The sequence below is a fragment of the Bison bison genome, unplaced genomic scaffold (assembly GCF_000754665.1).
Source record: "Bison bison bison isolate TAMUID 2011002044 unplaced genomic scaffold, Bison_UMD1.0 scf7180017864452, whole genome shotgun sequence".
Lineage (NCBI taxonomy): Eukaryota > Metazoa > Chordata > Mammalia > Artiodactyla > Bovidae > Bison > Bison bison.
Window position 1 is genome coordinate 9481284 of NW_011495014.1, and position 16367 is coordinate 9497650.

At 37.6% G+C, this 16367-nt stretch overlaps 1 protein-coding gene across 6 annotated transcripts in view; it reads right to left on the bottom strand.

The window, feature by feature from the left end:
- MARCH7 (membrane-associated ring finger (C3HC4) 7, E3 ubiquitin protein ligase) overlaps window positions 1-16367 on the bottom strand; it is a 49485-nt gene that overhangs the window by 11659 nt on the left and 21459 nt on the right. For all 6 annotated transcript variants that reach the window (XR_826952.1, XM_010858989.1, XM_010858987.1 and 3 more), the window contains exons 3-6: window positions 13120-13309; window positions 11401-11553; window positions 8687-9794; window positions 5494-5663 (exon numbers count right to left, since the gene is read on the bottom strand). Coding sequence is in view for 5 of the 6 variants with exons in the window: in XM_010858989.1 (XP_010857291.1) it covers window positions 5494-5663; window positions 8687-9794; window positions 11401-11553; window positions 13120-13309 (1621 nt within the window). In the remaining variant the exon portion in view is untranslated. The remainder of the gene's footprint in view (window positions 1-5493; window positions 5664-8686; window positions 9795-11400; window positions 11554-13119; window positions 13310-16367) is intronic.

A 16367-nucleotide genomic window follows, 5' to 3' on the forward strand; every position in this document is an offset into this window, starting at 1 on the left:
TATATATTTGTTTTACCATAATTAAATACAATTCCTTCTGTCCTATATGCACTCAACATTTGGTTACTCCTAAGCTTCTGGCTCTAATTAAGTACCAGTCTTGTTTAATTAAACATATTGCCATTTTCCTCCTTGTTAAACAGGGCTTTAAAATGAAAAACTGTCCTAAAAACTAGAATAAGTCATATGCATAATAAGGTAAAGATTTAGATTCAATTTAACATTTGTTGAGTGCTTGTTATGTGCCAAAAAAATATTAGAAGTTCTAGACATTAAGAAAGAAAGTAGTCATGCCTGTCTTGAAGAGCTCATAAACTCTTAGAATTAGTGTTATTTAATAACAATTTGTTAATAATAAAAATTTAGCATAAAGTCTAAGACAACAGTTGTAGTAACTTACATGCATTTTCTAAAAACAGCTGAAAGGAAAATGAATGAATGCTACTTTGAGGTAGTAACATGTCTATGTCGCCTCAAGATAGGCTGGAGTGAAACTGCAAAAGACATTTCTATTTATCAAGTATGTGAATAATATCGATTTGCTTTTTAGAAGTCAAGCATACTTGAAAGTGTTGAAATTAAAATGCATTCATAATATTTTCTTAATCTTTAAAAATATATTACTGAAATATACTACACTCAAGATGGAGAATATAAAAAATGTGACACTTCAGAAGGTTTTCTCTTATTAAGACATTTATTCTTTGAATCAGAAGCAGGAAAAGTATGATGATTATAAAATATGGACACTGGATGCAATTTAATAATGGTCTTTCACATTTTAAGGCTTCATGTTTCTCTTCTATGGAACAAGTAACAGAGAAGTTGTTCAAAAAGGCCGTATGCAGTTGGAGGAACCAGTTATCCTTGAAATCTTTAATCCAGGACCCCTCATTTAATCCAGGACACCCCTCAGGTGTCCTTCATATCCCACCTCATTCAGTAGGCCCTGCCTACATTTGCCTAAGCTTATATTAAACGTATTCTATTCATCTTTGAACATCCTCAGAGTTTTTAACAGTCTATATATAGCAGCTGCTTAAATGTTTAAACAAATCTCTATCAGAATGAATCATCTACCAGATGAGGTCGTCAAGTAAATATGAGAAAGCCTTGTGAAAACTTAACAGGAAGGTTCAGTTCTTGAGATCTTAACATTCATCACCATGAATACTTATCATTACCTTTAAAACCTATTTAATTACTTACTGTGAGCCCAATCCTGTGAGAAACTATTCATAAACATTATCTCACTTGATCTTAACAACAAACTATTCCTCAGTCTGACTCTTGATGGAACTGAGGCCCAGCCCCAGACCTACTTAACATTCAAGAATGTTTAGAAATTGGATTTAAGGAATCTCTGTTTTTAAAACATAGATGGGTAATTCTGATCAGCAACCAGAATTGAGAACCAAAGTTAAGAGAGTTACTCAAAATCCTATAGTTAAGTGTTGGGGAGTCATTATTCCAACCTAAAGCAAGTCTAACTCTCAAAAGCCAATGTTCTTAAATAATATATTGTATTACCTGTTTTCCTACCTATACAATACTAACAATCCAGTTGCAAATATAATAGAAGGTGAGTCAAGGTGTTTTTCATTCTGGTAATAGCTAACATTTCTGGGCCCTTGCTAAGTGTCAAGAACCATGCTGAGCATTCATTTAAACTTATTAACACCCCAGGGCAGTGCCTAATAAAGTGCACAAGGCTTTCATTACACCACACAGTCAAAAAGAGGCTGCTACAGGTAAGACTGGCCCATCCCACAGGTTTGGGATCAGATTAGTTTAGAAAAAAAGATAACCCCATACCCCAATGAGGACTCTGCTATCTTGCTGCAGGAAGAAAAGTTTTCCGCTAGTCTCATCATATCCAGTTTGAACACATTTATCAAATTCCAACAGATCATTAACACTGAAATTAATACCATCATACTTCACAACCTATTTTTCTGTCACCCAACTATCATCATCAGACCATCACTGCCACACAAGTATGTTCATTTATTACTATGATCTAATTTCCCACCCTACTAGTCATATTTCACTAGGTCCTCCTGGTACTCATTGCTAAACACAGGTAAATTCTTCTCAACCAATTTCCTTTATGAGTCACCTGTTCAACTTCAAGACTGAACCACAGGGCCTCACAGACTGATAAAATATTCTTCTGCAATCACTTCCTCCCAACAACCGTTTGCACCTCAGGACCAAGAAACAGGGATAGACGTCCCCGATACCTATTGCTGTTTTGAAACTCAAAGTTCTTCCTCATTCATTAATGACTTTCAGTTCAGTTCAGTCACTCAGTCGTGTCCGACTTTGCGACACCATGAATCGCAGCATGTCAGGCCTCCCTGTCCATCACCAACTCCCGGAGTCCACTCAGACTCACGTCCATCGAGTCAGTGATGCCATCCAGCCATCTCATCCTCTGTCGTCCCCTTCTCCTCCTGCCCCCAATCCCTCCCAGCATCAGAGTCTTTTCCAATGAGTCAACTCTTCGCATGAGGTGGCCAAAGTACTGGAGTTTCAGCTTTAGCATCATTCCTTCCAAAGAAATCCCAGGGCTGATCTCCTTCAGAATGGACTGGTTGGATCTCCTTGCAGTCCAAGGGACTCTCAAGAGTCTTCTCCAACACTACAGTTCAAAAGCATCAATTCTTCGGCACTCAGCCTTCTTCACAGTCCAACTCTCACATCCATACATGACCACAGGAAAAACCATAGGCTTGACTAGACGGACCTTTGTTGGCAAAGTAGCACCTATCTTCTTTACACAACTTATTTCTTGGTTATTTCCACATCTACAAAGACCATAATTGATTCTGACTTCCTCAACATCCTTGCTTCCAATATTACCTGTCCCCACCTCAGCCACCCACTTTATGGTCATTAATCTTGACCTCGTCATTGCACTTTACAGCACTACTCCTAAAATCTGTGTGTTAAGCATCTCTTCTGTATACCTACGATCTTTCACTATTCTAGCTCACCTACTCTGGCAATTATCTTCAATGTCAATGAGATTCAAAAAACACAGATCCGACTTCTCACTATCTACTTCCTAATGTCCTTACTCCCTCTTTCTTGTCTAATTTCTAAGCTCACTACAACCACATCCAACTTTAACTCCCTTCATCATTTTTTGCCTGTCAAAGGTCTCAACCCCACTGAACTCAAATCCTTGTCTGTATCCAAGCATCTGAAAATTGCTTCTTAAAAATGTACATGTATCCGAATCACACTTTTAAATCATATTCATAGCCACAGATTTTTATGGACACTAGTACTATCTGAAAACATTTTAGAATGTTCTTTTCCTCACACACGAAAATTTCTTAACCCATCCCCTCCATCAGCTAAAGACCCTTATTAAGAAAACAGAGGCAATTATATGGGAATTTAAGCACCTTCTCACCAAAGCAACACACTTTGGTTAGAAATAGTCCATATCTACACTACCAGGTACCCTTTTCCTATTAAAAACTACCTATTCAACCTGTACTCTGGATCCCCTCTTCCCCTTCTCTTTTCATAAATTTTTCTCTTCACAGTATCTCTTGTTAAAATAAAAACATGTCCTCAAATTTTCTACCTTGAAAACAAAAAACATGTACCATGACCAGGTGGTAGAAAACTCTCCAGTTTCTACCCTGTATCTCCAATTATCCTGACAGTAAAGTTTATTGTAAGAGGGGGTCTGTCTGTGTTGCTGCTTCCCTAGTCTTAGCCCAATTTAGTAATACAATGACACCTCACCTCATCCACTTTGCCCAGCAATGAAGTCACCAAGGACATCCATGCTGCCAAATTCCAGCTGTCATTTCTTTGTTCTTATCTTTCTGTTCTGACTTCTTTGTGGTACCTGACAGGGTTGATTACATCCTCTTAGAACATGTTCTTCTTTTGACTTGCACAACACTACATTTTCTGTTTTCTTCGTACCAGACTGAGGCTGTTCCTCAAATCTTCTCTGTTCCCACTAAATGTGTGGGTGCTTCAGAGCTCTGTTTCGGGTTCATTTTTTTGGTATCTGCCCTTGCGCTAGTGACATTTAATCTCAAAGCTTAAAATACTATTTATGTGCTCATGATTCCCAAAACTGAAATTTTCAGCACTGAAACTCTTGAAACATCATGCTTGTCTTGCTAACTGCCCAGATGACATTTCCATATCATTATCTAATAAACAGTTCATATATAATTATTTCCAAAACAGAACTCTTGGCATCCTTTCCCAAATTTACACTTTTCTCAGTCTTCTTTATTTTAGTAAATGGTCCCACGATTTACTTAGTAGATCAAGGCAAAAATAGTTACTTCTTTAATTGTTCTTCTTCACTCCACCACATCCAATCCATTTGCAAGTCCCATAGAATCTACTTCCAAAACATACTCAAATCATCTATTTCTACCACCACCACCACCACCTCTAATACAATAGGTTCCTAGCTGGTCACAATAGCTCCCTGCTTTCACTCTTGTCCCAATAAAATCCACTCTTCACAGAGCAGCCAAAATAGAAATAAGATCATTTCACTCCCCTGACCTTCAGTGGCTTCGTATAACACTTATAAAAATCTAAGCTTCTGACATTAGCTTTCAAAGTCCTAAATGAGCAAGCCTTTGCTCATCTCTCGTATCTCAACTTATCACCCCTGTCCTTTCCCACAAGTTACAGCCACACTGGGCCTTCATTCAGTTCCTCAAACACACCTAAGTCATTCCCACCTTAAAGGCTCTGTGCCAGGTGTTCCATGTGTTGGAATGCTCTTCCTCTCATTCTAGAATAGCTAGCTCCTCTTTGTTCAAGTTTAAAATGCTCTCATCTCAACAAGATTGGAGAAGGAAATGGCAACCCACTCCAGTGTTCTTGCCTGGAGAATCCCAGGGACGGGGGAGCCTGGTGGGCTGCCGTCTATGGGGTCACACAGGGTTGGACACGACTGAAGTGACTTAGTAGCAGCAGCATCTCAACAAGGCATTCCTTTAACACCTAATACCACCACCATGGGAGAAAGTTGCCTTGTCTGACTTGTTCTCTATATCCCGTATCTAGAACGATGCCTGGCTCCATAACAGCACTTAATAAATAACGACTCCCTACAGCAATCCTACTGCTGCATAATAACATTAGAGAAAATAAATCTTTCTCAAGGACACATAGCTGCTAAATAGTAACAGTATTTCTTTGATTCAAAAGCATCTTACATGATATAAGGGTCATCAGCAATAACAAATCACAGTTAACTATACACATATGTAAGTAAATAGATTATTCAGTAAATGAAATACAACACTACCATACATTAAATTTATGAAGCAAAACTAATGCTCTTTAATGCTTTTGCTTCAAAAAATGATCGACACTTTTGTTAAGAGTAGACATTTGAATAAATTATAATCAGAATTGTTACTAAAATCCATACACGCATGCATTTCTTAGAAAAAACTGTGAAAACTTAATACACAAAGGGGTAAATCTTACCAGAGTTAATTTTGGCCTGTAACCATTTCTTCATACACTCTTGGTGGACATACTGTAAACTTCCGGTGCACTTGCATGGCTCTATCAGCAAGTTAGAGGATGATGCAGCTGCCATCTGACAAATTCTACATAAATCACCTTCTTCTTCTTCAGAGTCCTCTAAAAGGAGGCTGGAAAAGACAGTATATTTCCTAAACAGAGCTATCAAAACTCATCCTGGTTGGTCACTTCTAGTCATACATAATTCCAAAATATATCATGGTCTCTCTGGGTAGAAAAAAGGCAAACAATAACAATAATAAATAGCAACTACAGGAAAAATACTTTCAACAAGAGTAAAAAATGTAATATTTTAAAAGAAATCAAATAGGCTACCCTATTACTTATCTTCAAACAATTTAAAGTAATTCTGTCCTTGGTACCACAGCTTAAGTTCCACAGCTTTCATAATTTATAAGTTTCATTAAGATTTTAATTTCTGCAATATCACAGATTACTTCAATTGCAGGAGTATAAAGATAATGTACATATATACCCATTACTTTTGTCCCCTCAAAACTTTAAGTCAACTTTGATGAATTAAACATTGACTTGTGATTTTTCAATTTACATGTTGTTAGAACCACGTTATGGAGAAGAAAATGGCAACCCACTCCAGTACTCTTGCCTGGAAAATCCCATGGATGGAGGAGCCTAGGAGGCTACAGTTCATGGGGCTGCAAAGAGTCGGACACGACTGAATGACTTCACCTCACCTCAGAACCACGTTATGTTTAAACTGATAAAGTTTTGTATTAAATCATAATAAAATCAAAACAATAGATTTTAAAATTCCTCATTTTCCCCACCCCTAGTAATGTTAGTAAATCATTCTCATTTCTTTAAGGTTAGGATTTTAAAGTGTGGAGTAGTTCCCATTAACCCACATCCTCTATTTCACAGGCCAACATGTACTGCTTCTTTAAATGCAGAAATGATCACTATAGAATAAGTAATTTTTTTGGTTAAATCTCTCACCTTAGTCCACTGCTGACACAAAAAAGGTACTCAATAAATTGATGATACAGAATACTAAACATTAACTGAAATACAACCTGGATTATATTATATGGGTTTCATATGAGTTTAGCAAAAGATTTGTGCAAAGAGAAACAGATGTACTTTGAGGTGACTTCCATACCTAGACTTAACCAGAGATATAACCTCAAGTATTAATCTTTGTTTTTTCTAAACAGTTATTATTTATTTTTGGCTGAGTCTCTGTTGCTGCATGGGCTTTTCTCTAGTTGCCGTGAATGGGAGCTACTCTAGCTGTCGTGTGCAGACTTCTCCCTGAGGGGGCTTCTCTTGCTGCACAGCACAGGGTCTGGGCGTGCAGACTCCAGTAGTTGTGGCTCCTGGACTCTAGAACACAGGCTCAGTAATTGTGGCGCATGGGCTTGGTTGCTGTGTGGCATGTGGGATTTTCCTGGACCAGGGATCCAATCTGTGTCTACTGCTCTGGCAGGCAGATTCTACCACTAAGCCACCAGAGAAGCCCCTCGAATGTTAATCTTTATGTTTTACCTTCAGATGTGACTTTCTTTGGCTCTGAGTTTTTACTCTGGGAGAGTCCATTTTTTTACACTTTTATTCATTTAATTGTAAAGTATATTATAACCCTCATGTATAAATGAAAAACATAATAAAGGAACACGCACATATAAACTCCATGTCAAAATACCCCAACAAATGTGCTTTTGAACTAGCTAACTAGACAGGGAAGTGCTGGCTTAATTGGTTACTCTTTGGACATCAGTAAACTAATGCTTTGCCTACTTACACTATTGCACTCAAATTAATCTCACTTTGAGCATAAGAAATATAGTACTTACTATATTACTCAGTAGACTGTTCACAAATAGAGGCTGCTCCTATAACATTAAACCTAACACTACCACAGCAGAATAAATTCTTCTCTACGAAAGGAGAAAAAGCAAATTTTAAGGGAATCTTTACTTGGTACAATTTGTTTTTTCTAAGGAAAAGTGGAAACATACTCGTCTATGTTCACTATCTTAGAAAGCATATGAAGCTTCCTTTATTACCCAGAGTAAGATTTGAATTGTTTCTTGTTAAAAACAAAAAAGAATCTAAAGTGATACTAACAACTATGCTCCCCAACAATTTCATTACTGGGGCCTTTATGAATAAGAAAAAACAAAAACCAAAAACACCCAACGACCTTAGCATTACGTAAGTCTTTTCTTCTTACAAGTATATTTTATGTGCACTATCCTATCCTATTGGAGAAGGCAATGGCACCCCACTCCAGTACTCTTGCCTGGAAAATTCCATGGGCGGAGGAGCCTGGTAGGCTGCAGTCCATGTGGTCGCTACGAGTCGGACGTGACTGAGCGACTTCACTTTCACTTTACACTTTCATGCATTGGAGAAGGAAATGGCAACCCACTCCAGTGTTCTTGCCTAGCACAGTTGGACACGACTGCAGCGACTCAGCAGCAGCAGCAGCATCCTATCCTATTTCATCATAAAAGTAATACATGGAAAAACTAAGCAACAATATTAACACGACAAAATAAGTTGGACTGAAAATCTCTGATCTTTCATCTTTTCCCAGAGATTTTTAAGCAATCTAAACTCTACAGAAGATTTCATATGAATAAAAAATTCTAAGTTCTGAATTTAAATTGACATTTCTGTCAGTCACAGTAATTCAGCATACATTTAGACTTTAAAAAAATTTAAAAATCTGTGATTTTACCTCATCCCAAAAAAGATTTGAAATCAGAAATATAAATAAATGGTAAATAAATGATCTTATTAAAAGGTGAAATATTGTCTTGATACATATGACCACTTGGGTCAACTTAACCAATTCCATGTAGCACTAGCCTACCAAGACAAAGGGTAAGAGATTAAGGCCTTTTGTCTCCATACGTATCTGTGTCCAAAGCTGGTTAAAAACAACCGTTAGATTATTTCCCGATGCAATTTACATCCCCAGTACCTACCTCTAGAATTAATTCTCATCCATTTTACCTCTGAGCAAGATACTAACATCTTACTGGATGTAAATTTTAAAGGAAGAAAATTTCAGACATCACTCTTATGAGAAACCATTTTAGAAACAAACAGTTCTTTCTTTAATCTGTTACTGCTTTATAGGCTTAAGACATGTATTCAAACTTACCTCTCTTTTATTTTCTGTAGTCTTTCTGGGTCTCTTGAAGGTACATTTTTAGTTTTATCATTTTTTCCATCAGATGAACTCCACCCTGAAGGAATAATATCTACAGTGATCATAACATTATCAGTCAAATTATTTCCAAGTGCTGGGGGCACTGCAAATCGAAATAAGGAACCAGGAAGGATCCCCGTTATCCCTGTACTTCGTCCGCTCCGAGTTGAATCTGAGGGGGAGTCACCTGTACCAACACTGCTTGGTGCTGCAGATGCCTGCGGTCTGTTGGCACCAGCCCCAAGGGGCTCACTCTGTGCTTCAAGGTGAACCACTTCATTTGATTCTCTTCTAAAAAGATGATGAGATCTAGATGGTATATCAGAGGTAGATATCCTTGAAGATTCATCTCGTCCCTCTCGCCTCCTTCTAGAGAACAAAGGTGTGCATCTATTTCTAAGTGAGGAAGATAACCATGGTCCTGTATTTCTGCCTTCAGATTCTTGGCTAAAATTCTGGGAATCTGGCTCAGAGTTATGATTTTGGCTAAGAGATGACAAACCCCATCTTCGCCGAAGAAATCGAAATCCCTGAGAAGCTTCGGATGCCCTATTATCAGGAATATCAGAGGCTGATGCTGCATTACCACGAGACTGAGAACCTGTCAAGATTCTTGGAGAAACATAAGAATTTTCAGAACTCAATGACCTTGTATTCAAGGAGTCTTGATTAGACCTTCGTGAAAAAAAAGTAGATGACATACTAGAAGCTATACGTGACAGCAATCTCCTTGTTGTGCGTCTACCTTCATTGTCAGAAGATTCTTGAAATGATCTGTGAGATGAGTTAATCCTATCTGAACTGCCTATAGTTGAGGTTTCACCTCTATTTGAAGTATAAGAAAATCCAGGCTGCATACTGCTTTGGGGAGATTCTAATTCTCTTGGAGAAAAATTTGATCTTAAAGAATTTCTACCAGAGTCCCTAGAACATGGTATGGTTTGATGTTCAGAAGGCATTTGGTGGTTAGTAGATGATGCACTCAATTGTAAAGTGCTCAATGAGTTCTCTTTTGGTCTTGCTCCTTGTGAATATGAAGAAGGAACTCTGTCTTGAACACCTATTTTTTAAAAAAGAAAAGATAACCAATTACGTGAATTATCTGTGCATTATTAAATTTAAGTCTATTAACCACTAATTAATGCCAAAATTAACCCTTAGATTCAAACTGAACACTGGCATATTATAGCTACACAGCCTAACTACCATTACAGAAAAAAAATTAACATATTTAACTATCTGTCTACACTTTTGGTAAAATCCAGTGCTGCTGAATAAAGTCGTCATTACAAATTTTTAAAAACAGAAATGTATTATAGCTTTGTAAGAGGCAAACATCAATCAACCAACATGGATGAAGGTATAACAGTTGAATTTACTGATCAAAAATTGATATGGGAGAAGAATACCTAACATCTAAATGGATAAGGAATTTTAAATGGGTCAAAAACTCAAAGTAAATGACTCATAACAAGTAAAAGCAAAATTCTCATAGGGAGATGGTGTTTTTGAAATTTTTCTTACTCTAATAAGTACAAAGTTATTTCATGTAAATATTATCATTCTTGTCATTTTATAGCAAACTATGCTAACAGTTCAAACTTTCTCCAACCTTTGGCCTCTTCTTTCAAGTTAACAACAGGGATTTTAATCCCTGATTACTCATCAACCATAACTATGTTTAAAAAAAAAAAATACTGGCCCGGAACTCCTAGTCAGAATAGAGCTCTGGCATCTGCAATTTTAACAGTACATTGCTGATGATTCTAACCTTCAAGTGGAATGAGAAATACCACAGCATTCCTTTATAAAAAATATTCGTCCATATACCTAGTTTAAGAACTAGATTGTTACTGTGCTAACACATGGTACCTCATGGAAGAATCAATGGGGTCGAATCTATTTCACACACTTATACTCCCCAAACCTAGAAGCTACTGACACTGTTTACTAAACCTCCTCCATCCAAAGTCAAGCAAATGAAAATACGCTTTCATTTGTCTTAAATAAAGCAACAAATTGCCCTAATAAGGTCATTTAACAAATCTAGTTAAACCTCCCAATAGAAATGTATATTCTTCTTTGTAAATCAAATTCCACTTTTGTCTGCTATTACTGTCAACTTCAGTTAGTATCTTTTATCTTCAGTTATGTACTATTATTGTTTTATTTTTATTTTTTTAATTGCACTTATTTTTTTCAGGTGGATTCACTGCATAATGGATAACTCATTGGACTTCTATTTTTTTTAATTTAGGCTTACACACAGTGACAGAAACAGTGTGGGTTTTTATTTCAACTAAATGAAAACAAAAACAAATTCATGCTAAACTAAATGAATTCTAAATTATGTCTTAAAATGATGATTTCATGTTTTTCTTAATTCATAAGGCAAATTATATTGCAGCATATAATAATTATCAAGTATATCTAAAACATATACATTCAGAAGAGTGGAAAAATTATAAGCAAACAGAATTTGGATACTTAGATTGGTTACAATTTTTACAGTAAAACAGCAAAGTCCTAGAATATATATCAAGCTATCCTATATTCTAAATCTTCATAGTATTTATTTATTCCTCTGTACTGTGATTTTAATGATACAAAGAAGAAAATATAACATTATTAGATAAATTATGCATAACAGTATAGCTTATACATACATGATGAAGTTGTGAAATCACCACTTCGGTGACTATAATCCGCAAGATTACTAATGGAGGAATCTGTTCTCCTCTCTCTCATCAAGTCAGTTCCAAATGATCCAAGTACCACTGATGAAGACCTGGGAACTTGACTATGCCTCCAAGTAGAATCTTAAAATAATTGAAGAAGTTTTAATTCAGAGAAAGCTTTCCAGGTTTCTGATGACAAATTTTCAATACTACACAGAGATAATTATGGCTTATTGGTGGTGCTAGTGGTAAAGAAACTATCTGCCAGTGCAGGAGACTTAAGAGACGCGGGTTCGATCCCTGGGTCAGGAAGACCCCTGGAGGAGGGCATGGCAACCCACTCCAGTATTCTTGCCTCGAGAATCCCATGGACAGAGGAGACTGGCGGGGTACAGTCTATGGGGTTGCAAAGAGTCGGACACAATTGAAGTGATGAGTCATGCATGCGCACATAGGAATCCAGTTATATAGTTGCAATGAAAAGCAAAATCCACTAATGAACTAATCACTCATAAAATTATCTCCTACTCATACACACTCTTCTCTAATACGAAAATCTACCCCTCATCTAGAATGCCAATGTCTCAGTCACTCCCTAAAATATCTGAATATACAATATACACGATGTAAAAATGATTACAGCAAAAGTGATGAGAAGAGCCAAAATCAAAGCCATCTTGAAAAGAAAGAGGTTATACTGCAAGTTACATTATTTTGTCGGAACTATTATTGCTGCCACACTTCGTTCATCCTTATGCTAAGAATTAATGTATCATTCCAATTATAATCTAAATTCTGTTAGATATAATTTCATTTAACAAGAAATTAAAAATTAAGTCTCAAAACTTACCCCCCTTTACTGTTTATCTTGAAATTCTGGGTCTTCCTCTCCTAGTCCTAAACTCCTTAAATAATTTCCCTTCATTAAGGGAAAAGGCCCGGGGTTATTATTATGCCTTTACAGAGCAGAAGAGAACAAAAGTATCACTACATAACGATTATCTGTCTACAAAGTTAAGGTCAGTCTGCTCTTACCCATCACATTACTCTTAATATCTTTCAGATGGCCAGTGTCTTTCTCATGGCAGTCCTACTTAACAAAATAGAAAGGAATCGCTTATGCTAATTACTTTATGCCTAAATCTTTCATACCAGAGTGATTGAGTGATTTGTCCAATGTCACACAATTAGAAGACTAGAATCATAGCATTCCAATTCCTTGTACAGAACTTCTAGAACACCACCAACTATTTTTCAACTAAAGAATTTCTACATTTTCTTAAAGTTAAGTGTCATATAGCACAATGTGTATTATTTACAAATACGCTAAGCAAACATTTTAAACATGTTATCTGTAAATCTGGCTTTCCCAGTAACAATTTAAAACTTTATCTCCTATAATAATGAGCAGAAGACAGGTCAGTTTTACAAACTTTGCTACTACAACATATCAGCTATTCTAATTAAATAAAATCCATTAATATCCCATTTGTGTAAGACATTTTTACCAAATTTGAACAAAAATCCAAGATGAAGAGTTAATTTCAGTTCCAGCACTAACCTAAGGTAAGATTTTGTAAGATCCACTTTTATTTCTGACTCAGTCTCACATGTAATCTACTCGTTTAAAACACAACAGCTTGGGAAAAGGGCTTTTGTCCAAAATATATATACAGTGACTAGTATGTACATAAATTTAATTATTACCTGATACTGCATTTAAACCATGGCCAACACTTCTTCCAGTTGAGGTAGATGTACAGTTTGTACAAGAAAGTTTAGGTCTTTTTGAATCATGATCCCGTTGCTGGTTTTGTGATCTTGAGCGTGCTCCCTGAGTTATCTCAGACTCACTATACCATGTAGGTTGAAATGGTGACGCAGCTGCTGATGCAGACTGTAAGTTAAAATGAAATTTTACAAAGGAACAAAACACTTGAAATTTTTAAATATAGTTGAAATATTAAATTTAATCTATAGTGTTCTAATGGAGAAGGCAATGGCAACCCCACTCCAGTACTGATGCCCGGAAAATCCCATGAGCAGAGGAGCCTGGTAGGCTGCAGTCCATGGGGTCGCTAAAAGTCAGACACAACTGAGCGACTTCACTTTCACTTTCCACTTTCATGCATTGGAGAAGGAAATGGCAACCCACTCCAGTGTTCTTGCCTGGAGAATCCCATGGACGGAGAAGCCTGGTAGGCTGCAGTCCATGAGGTCGCAGAGTCGGACACGAATGAAGCGACTTAGCAGCAGCATAGTGTTCTAATAAACTGCCGAGGATCATTCATTCTTCACTAAGGACAAATTTTTCTACCATGTAGGTTCTATTGTCTTCTACCACTTGTTCCTTTACATGGTAACTTATTTTGCTAGACAGCCAATTTGATTTAGGTATGTCTTCTTTGTAACTGAATATATACACTAGGCTAGGAAACACTGAGGAGTAAAAATTTATATGTAATTATTGTGTTCTCCAGGTTTAATATTAACCCATTGATGAACCTTGTTTCTTCCTCTTATAGGTAAACAGAACACCAAGAAAGGCATTAAGTGTGAGTACTCTTCTGTAAGAATAATATTTTCAAGGAACCAAAAACACATCTGGATCTTATGCCCATTCTCAGGAAGTCAAACAACATTACTGCTGCTGCTAAGTCGCTTCAGTCGTGTCTGACTCTGTGTGACCCCATAGACGGCAGCCCACCAGGCTCCCCCGTCCCTGGGATTCTCTAGGCAAGAACACTGGAGTGAAAAAAAAAGAAAATAACACTGGAGTGGGTTGCTATTTCCTTCTCCTATGCATGAAAGTGAAGTCGCTCAGTCATGTTCAACTCTTAGCAACCCCATGGACTGCAGCCTACCAGGCTCCTCCATCCATGGGATTTTCCAGGCAAGAGTACTGGAGTGGGATAAGTCATCCATAGAGACCCAATCAATGAACTGAATAGCACGTGAGATGAAATTCATTAAATATTTCAAAATAAAACCATGTTTATGAGCCACCATCATCTATCAGGGACTTAATCCTGCAGGCCAATGGTTTTAAGACCTTTGAATTTCAAAGATCAAAAATACTTTTCAAGTTTTAATTTAAAATTTAGAAAGAACTTCTATTTCTGACCCGTAAATCTAAAATAGCAAGTAGCACCTAACCTCATCCCCAATCTTTTTAAATGGGCATTTTATACGCTCCTAAAACATGAACACACTGGGCACAGCAAACACCCTTTGCTGATAACACAAGAGACAATTCTATACATGGACATCATCAAATGGTCAATATCAAAATCAGACTGATTATATTCTTTGTGGTCAAAGATGGAGAAGTTCTTGTACAGTAGCAAAAACAAGACTTAGAACAGACTGGCTCAGATCATTAGCTCCTTAAATAGAGTATGGAAAACCACTAGGCCAAGCCCATTCAGATATGATCTAAGTCAAATCCCTTATTATACAGTAGAGGTGAGGAACAGATTCAGGGATTATATCTGGTAGACAGAGGGCCTGAAGAACTACGTACAGAGGTTTTAACAGTGTACAGGAGGCAGTGACCAAAACAATCCCAAAGGAAATGAAATGCAAGGCAAGTGGTTGTCTGCGGAGGCTTTACAAATAGCTGAAGGTCCAAATTTCTCTACAACGCTGTCAACTCTTAGTACTGTCTCACTTGTTTTATTTTAGCCATTCTAGTGGGTATGAAGTGGTGTCTCATTAAGAGTGTACATTTGCATTTCTTAATGGCTAATGATGTTGAGCATCTATTCATGTGGTTCATTGGCCATTTATACATCTTCTGAAAAATGTCTGTTTAGTTGCTCTGCTCATTTTAAACTGAGTTGTTTTCTTTGTTACAACCTAAAGGTTCTTTATATAGTCTGGTTACAAGTTCCTTGTCATATGGCATATGCTTCACAAATAACTTCTCCCATTTTGTAAGTTGTCTTTTCACACTCTTCATGGCATTGCTATGGGCTTCCCTAGTAGCTCAGCTGGTAAAGAATCTATGCAATGCAGAACCCGGTTAGATTCCTGGGTCAGGAAGGTCTCCTGGAAAAGGGATAGGCTACCCAGTCCAGTACTCTAGGGTTTTCCTGGTGGCTCAGACAGTAAAGAATCTGCCTGCAATGCGGGAGAGCTGGGTCCAATCCCTGGGTTGGGAAGATGCCCTGGAAGAGGACATGGCAACCCAGTGCAGCATTCTTGCCTGGAGAATCCCCATGGGCCAAGGAGCCTGGTGGGCTGAGGTATACAACGATTTCACAAAGACAGAGCTGAGCGACTAAGCAAACGGATATATGGCATTTCAGTTCAGTTCAGTCACTCAGTCACGTCCAACTCTTTGCAACCCCATGAACCGCAGCAACCAGGCCTCCCAGTCCATCACCAACTCCTAGAGTCCACCCAAACTCAGGTCCATTGAGTCAGTGATGCCATACAACAATCTCATTCTCTGTCGTCCCCTTCTCCTCCTGCCCTCAATCTTTCCCAGCATGAGGGTCTTTCCAAATGAGTCAGCTCTTCGCATCAGGTGGCCAAAGTATTGGAGTTTCAGCTTCAGCATCAGTCCTTCCAATGAACACCCAGGACTGATCTCCTTTGGAATGGACTGGTTGGATCTCCTTGCAGTCCAAGGGGCTCTCAAGAGTCTTCTCCAACACCACAGTTCAAAAGCATCAATTCTTCAGCACTCAGCCTTCTTCACAGTCCAACTCTCACATCCATACATGACTACTGGAAAAACTATCATAGCCTTGACTAGATGGACCTTTGTTGGCAAAGTAATGTCTCTGCTTTTGAATATGCTATCTCGGTTGGTCATAACTTTCCTTCCAAGGAGTAAGCGTCTTTTAATTTCATGGCTGCAGTCACCATCTGCAGTGATTTTGGAGCTCAAAAAATAAAGTCAGCCACTGTTTCCCCATCTATTTGCCATGAAGTGATGGGACCGCATG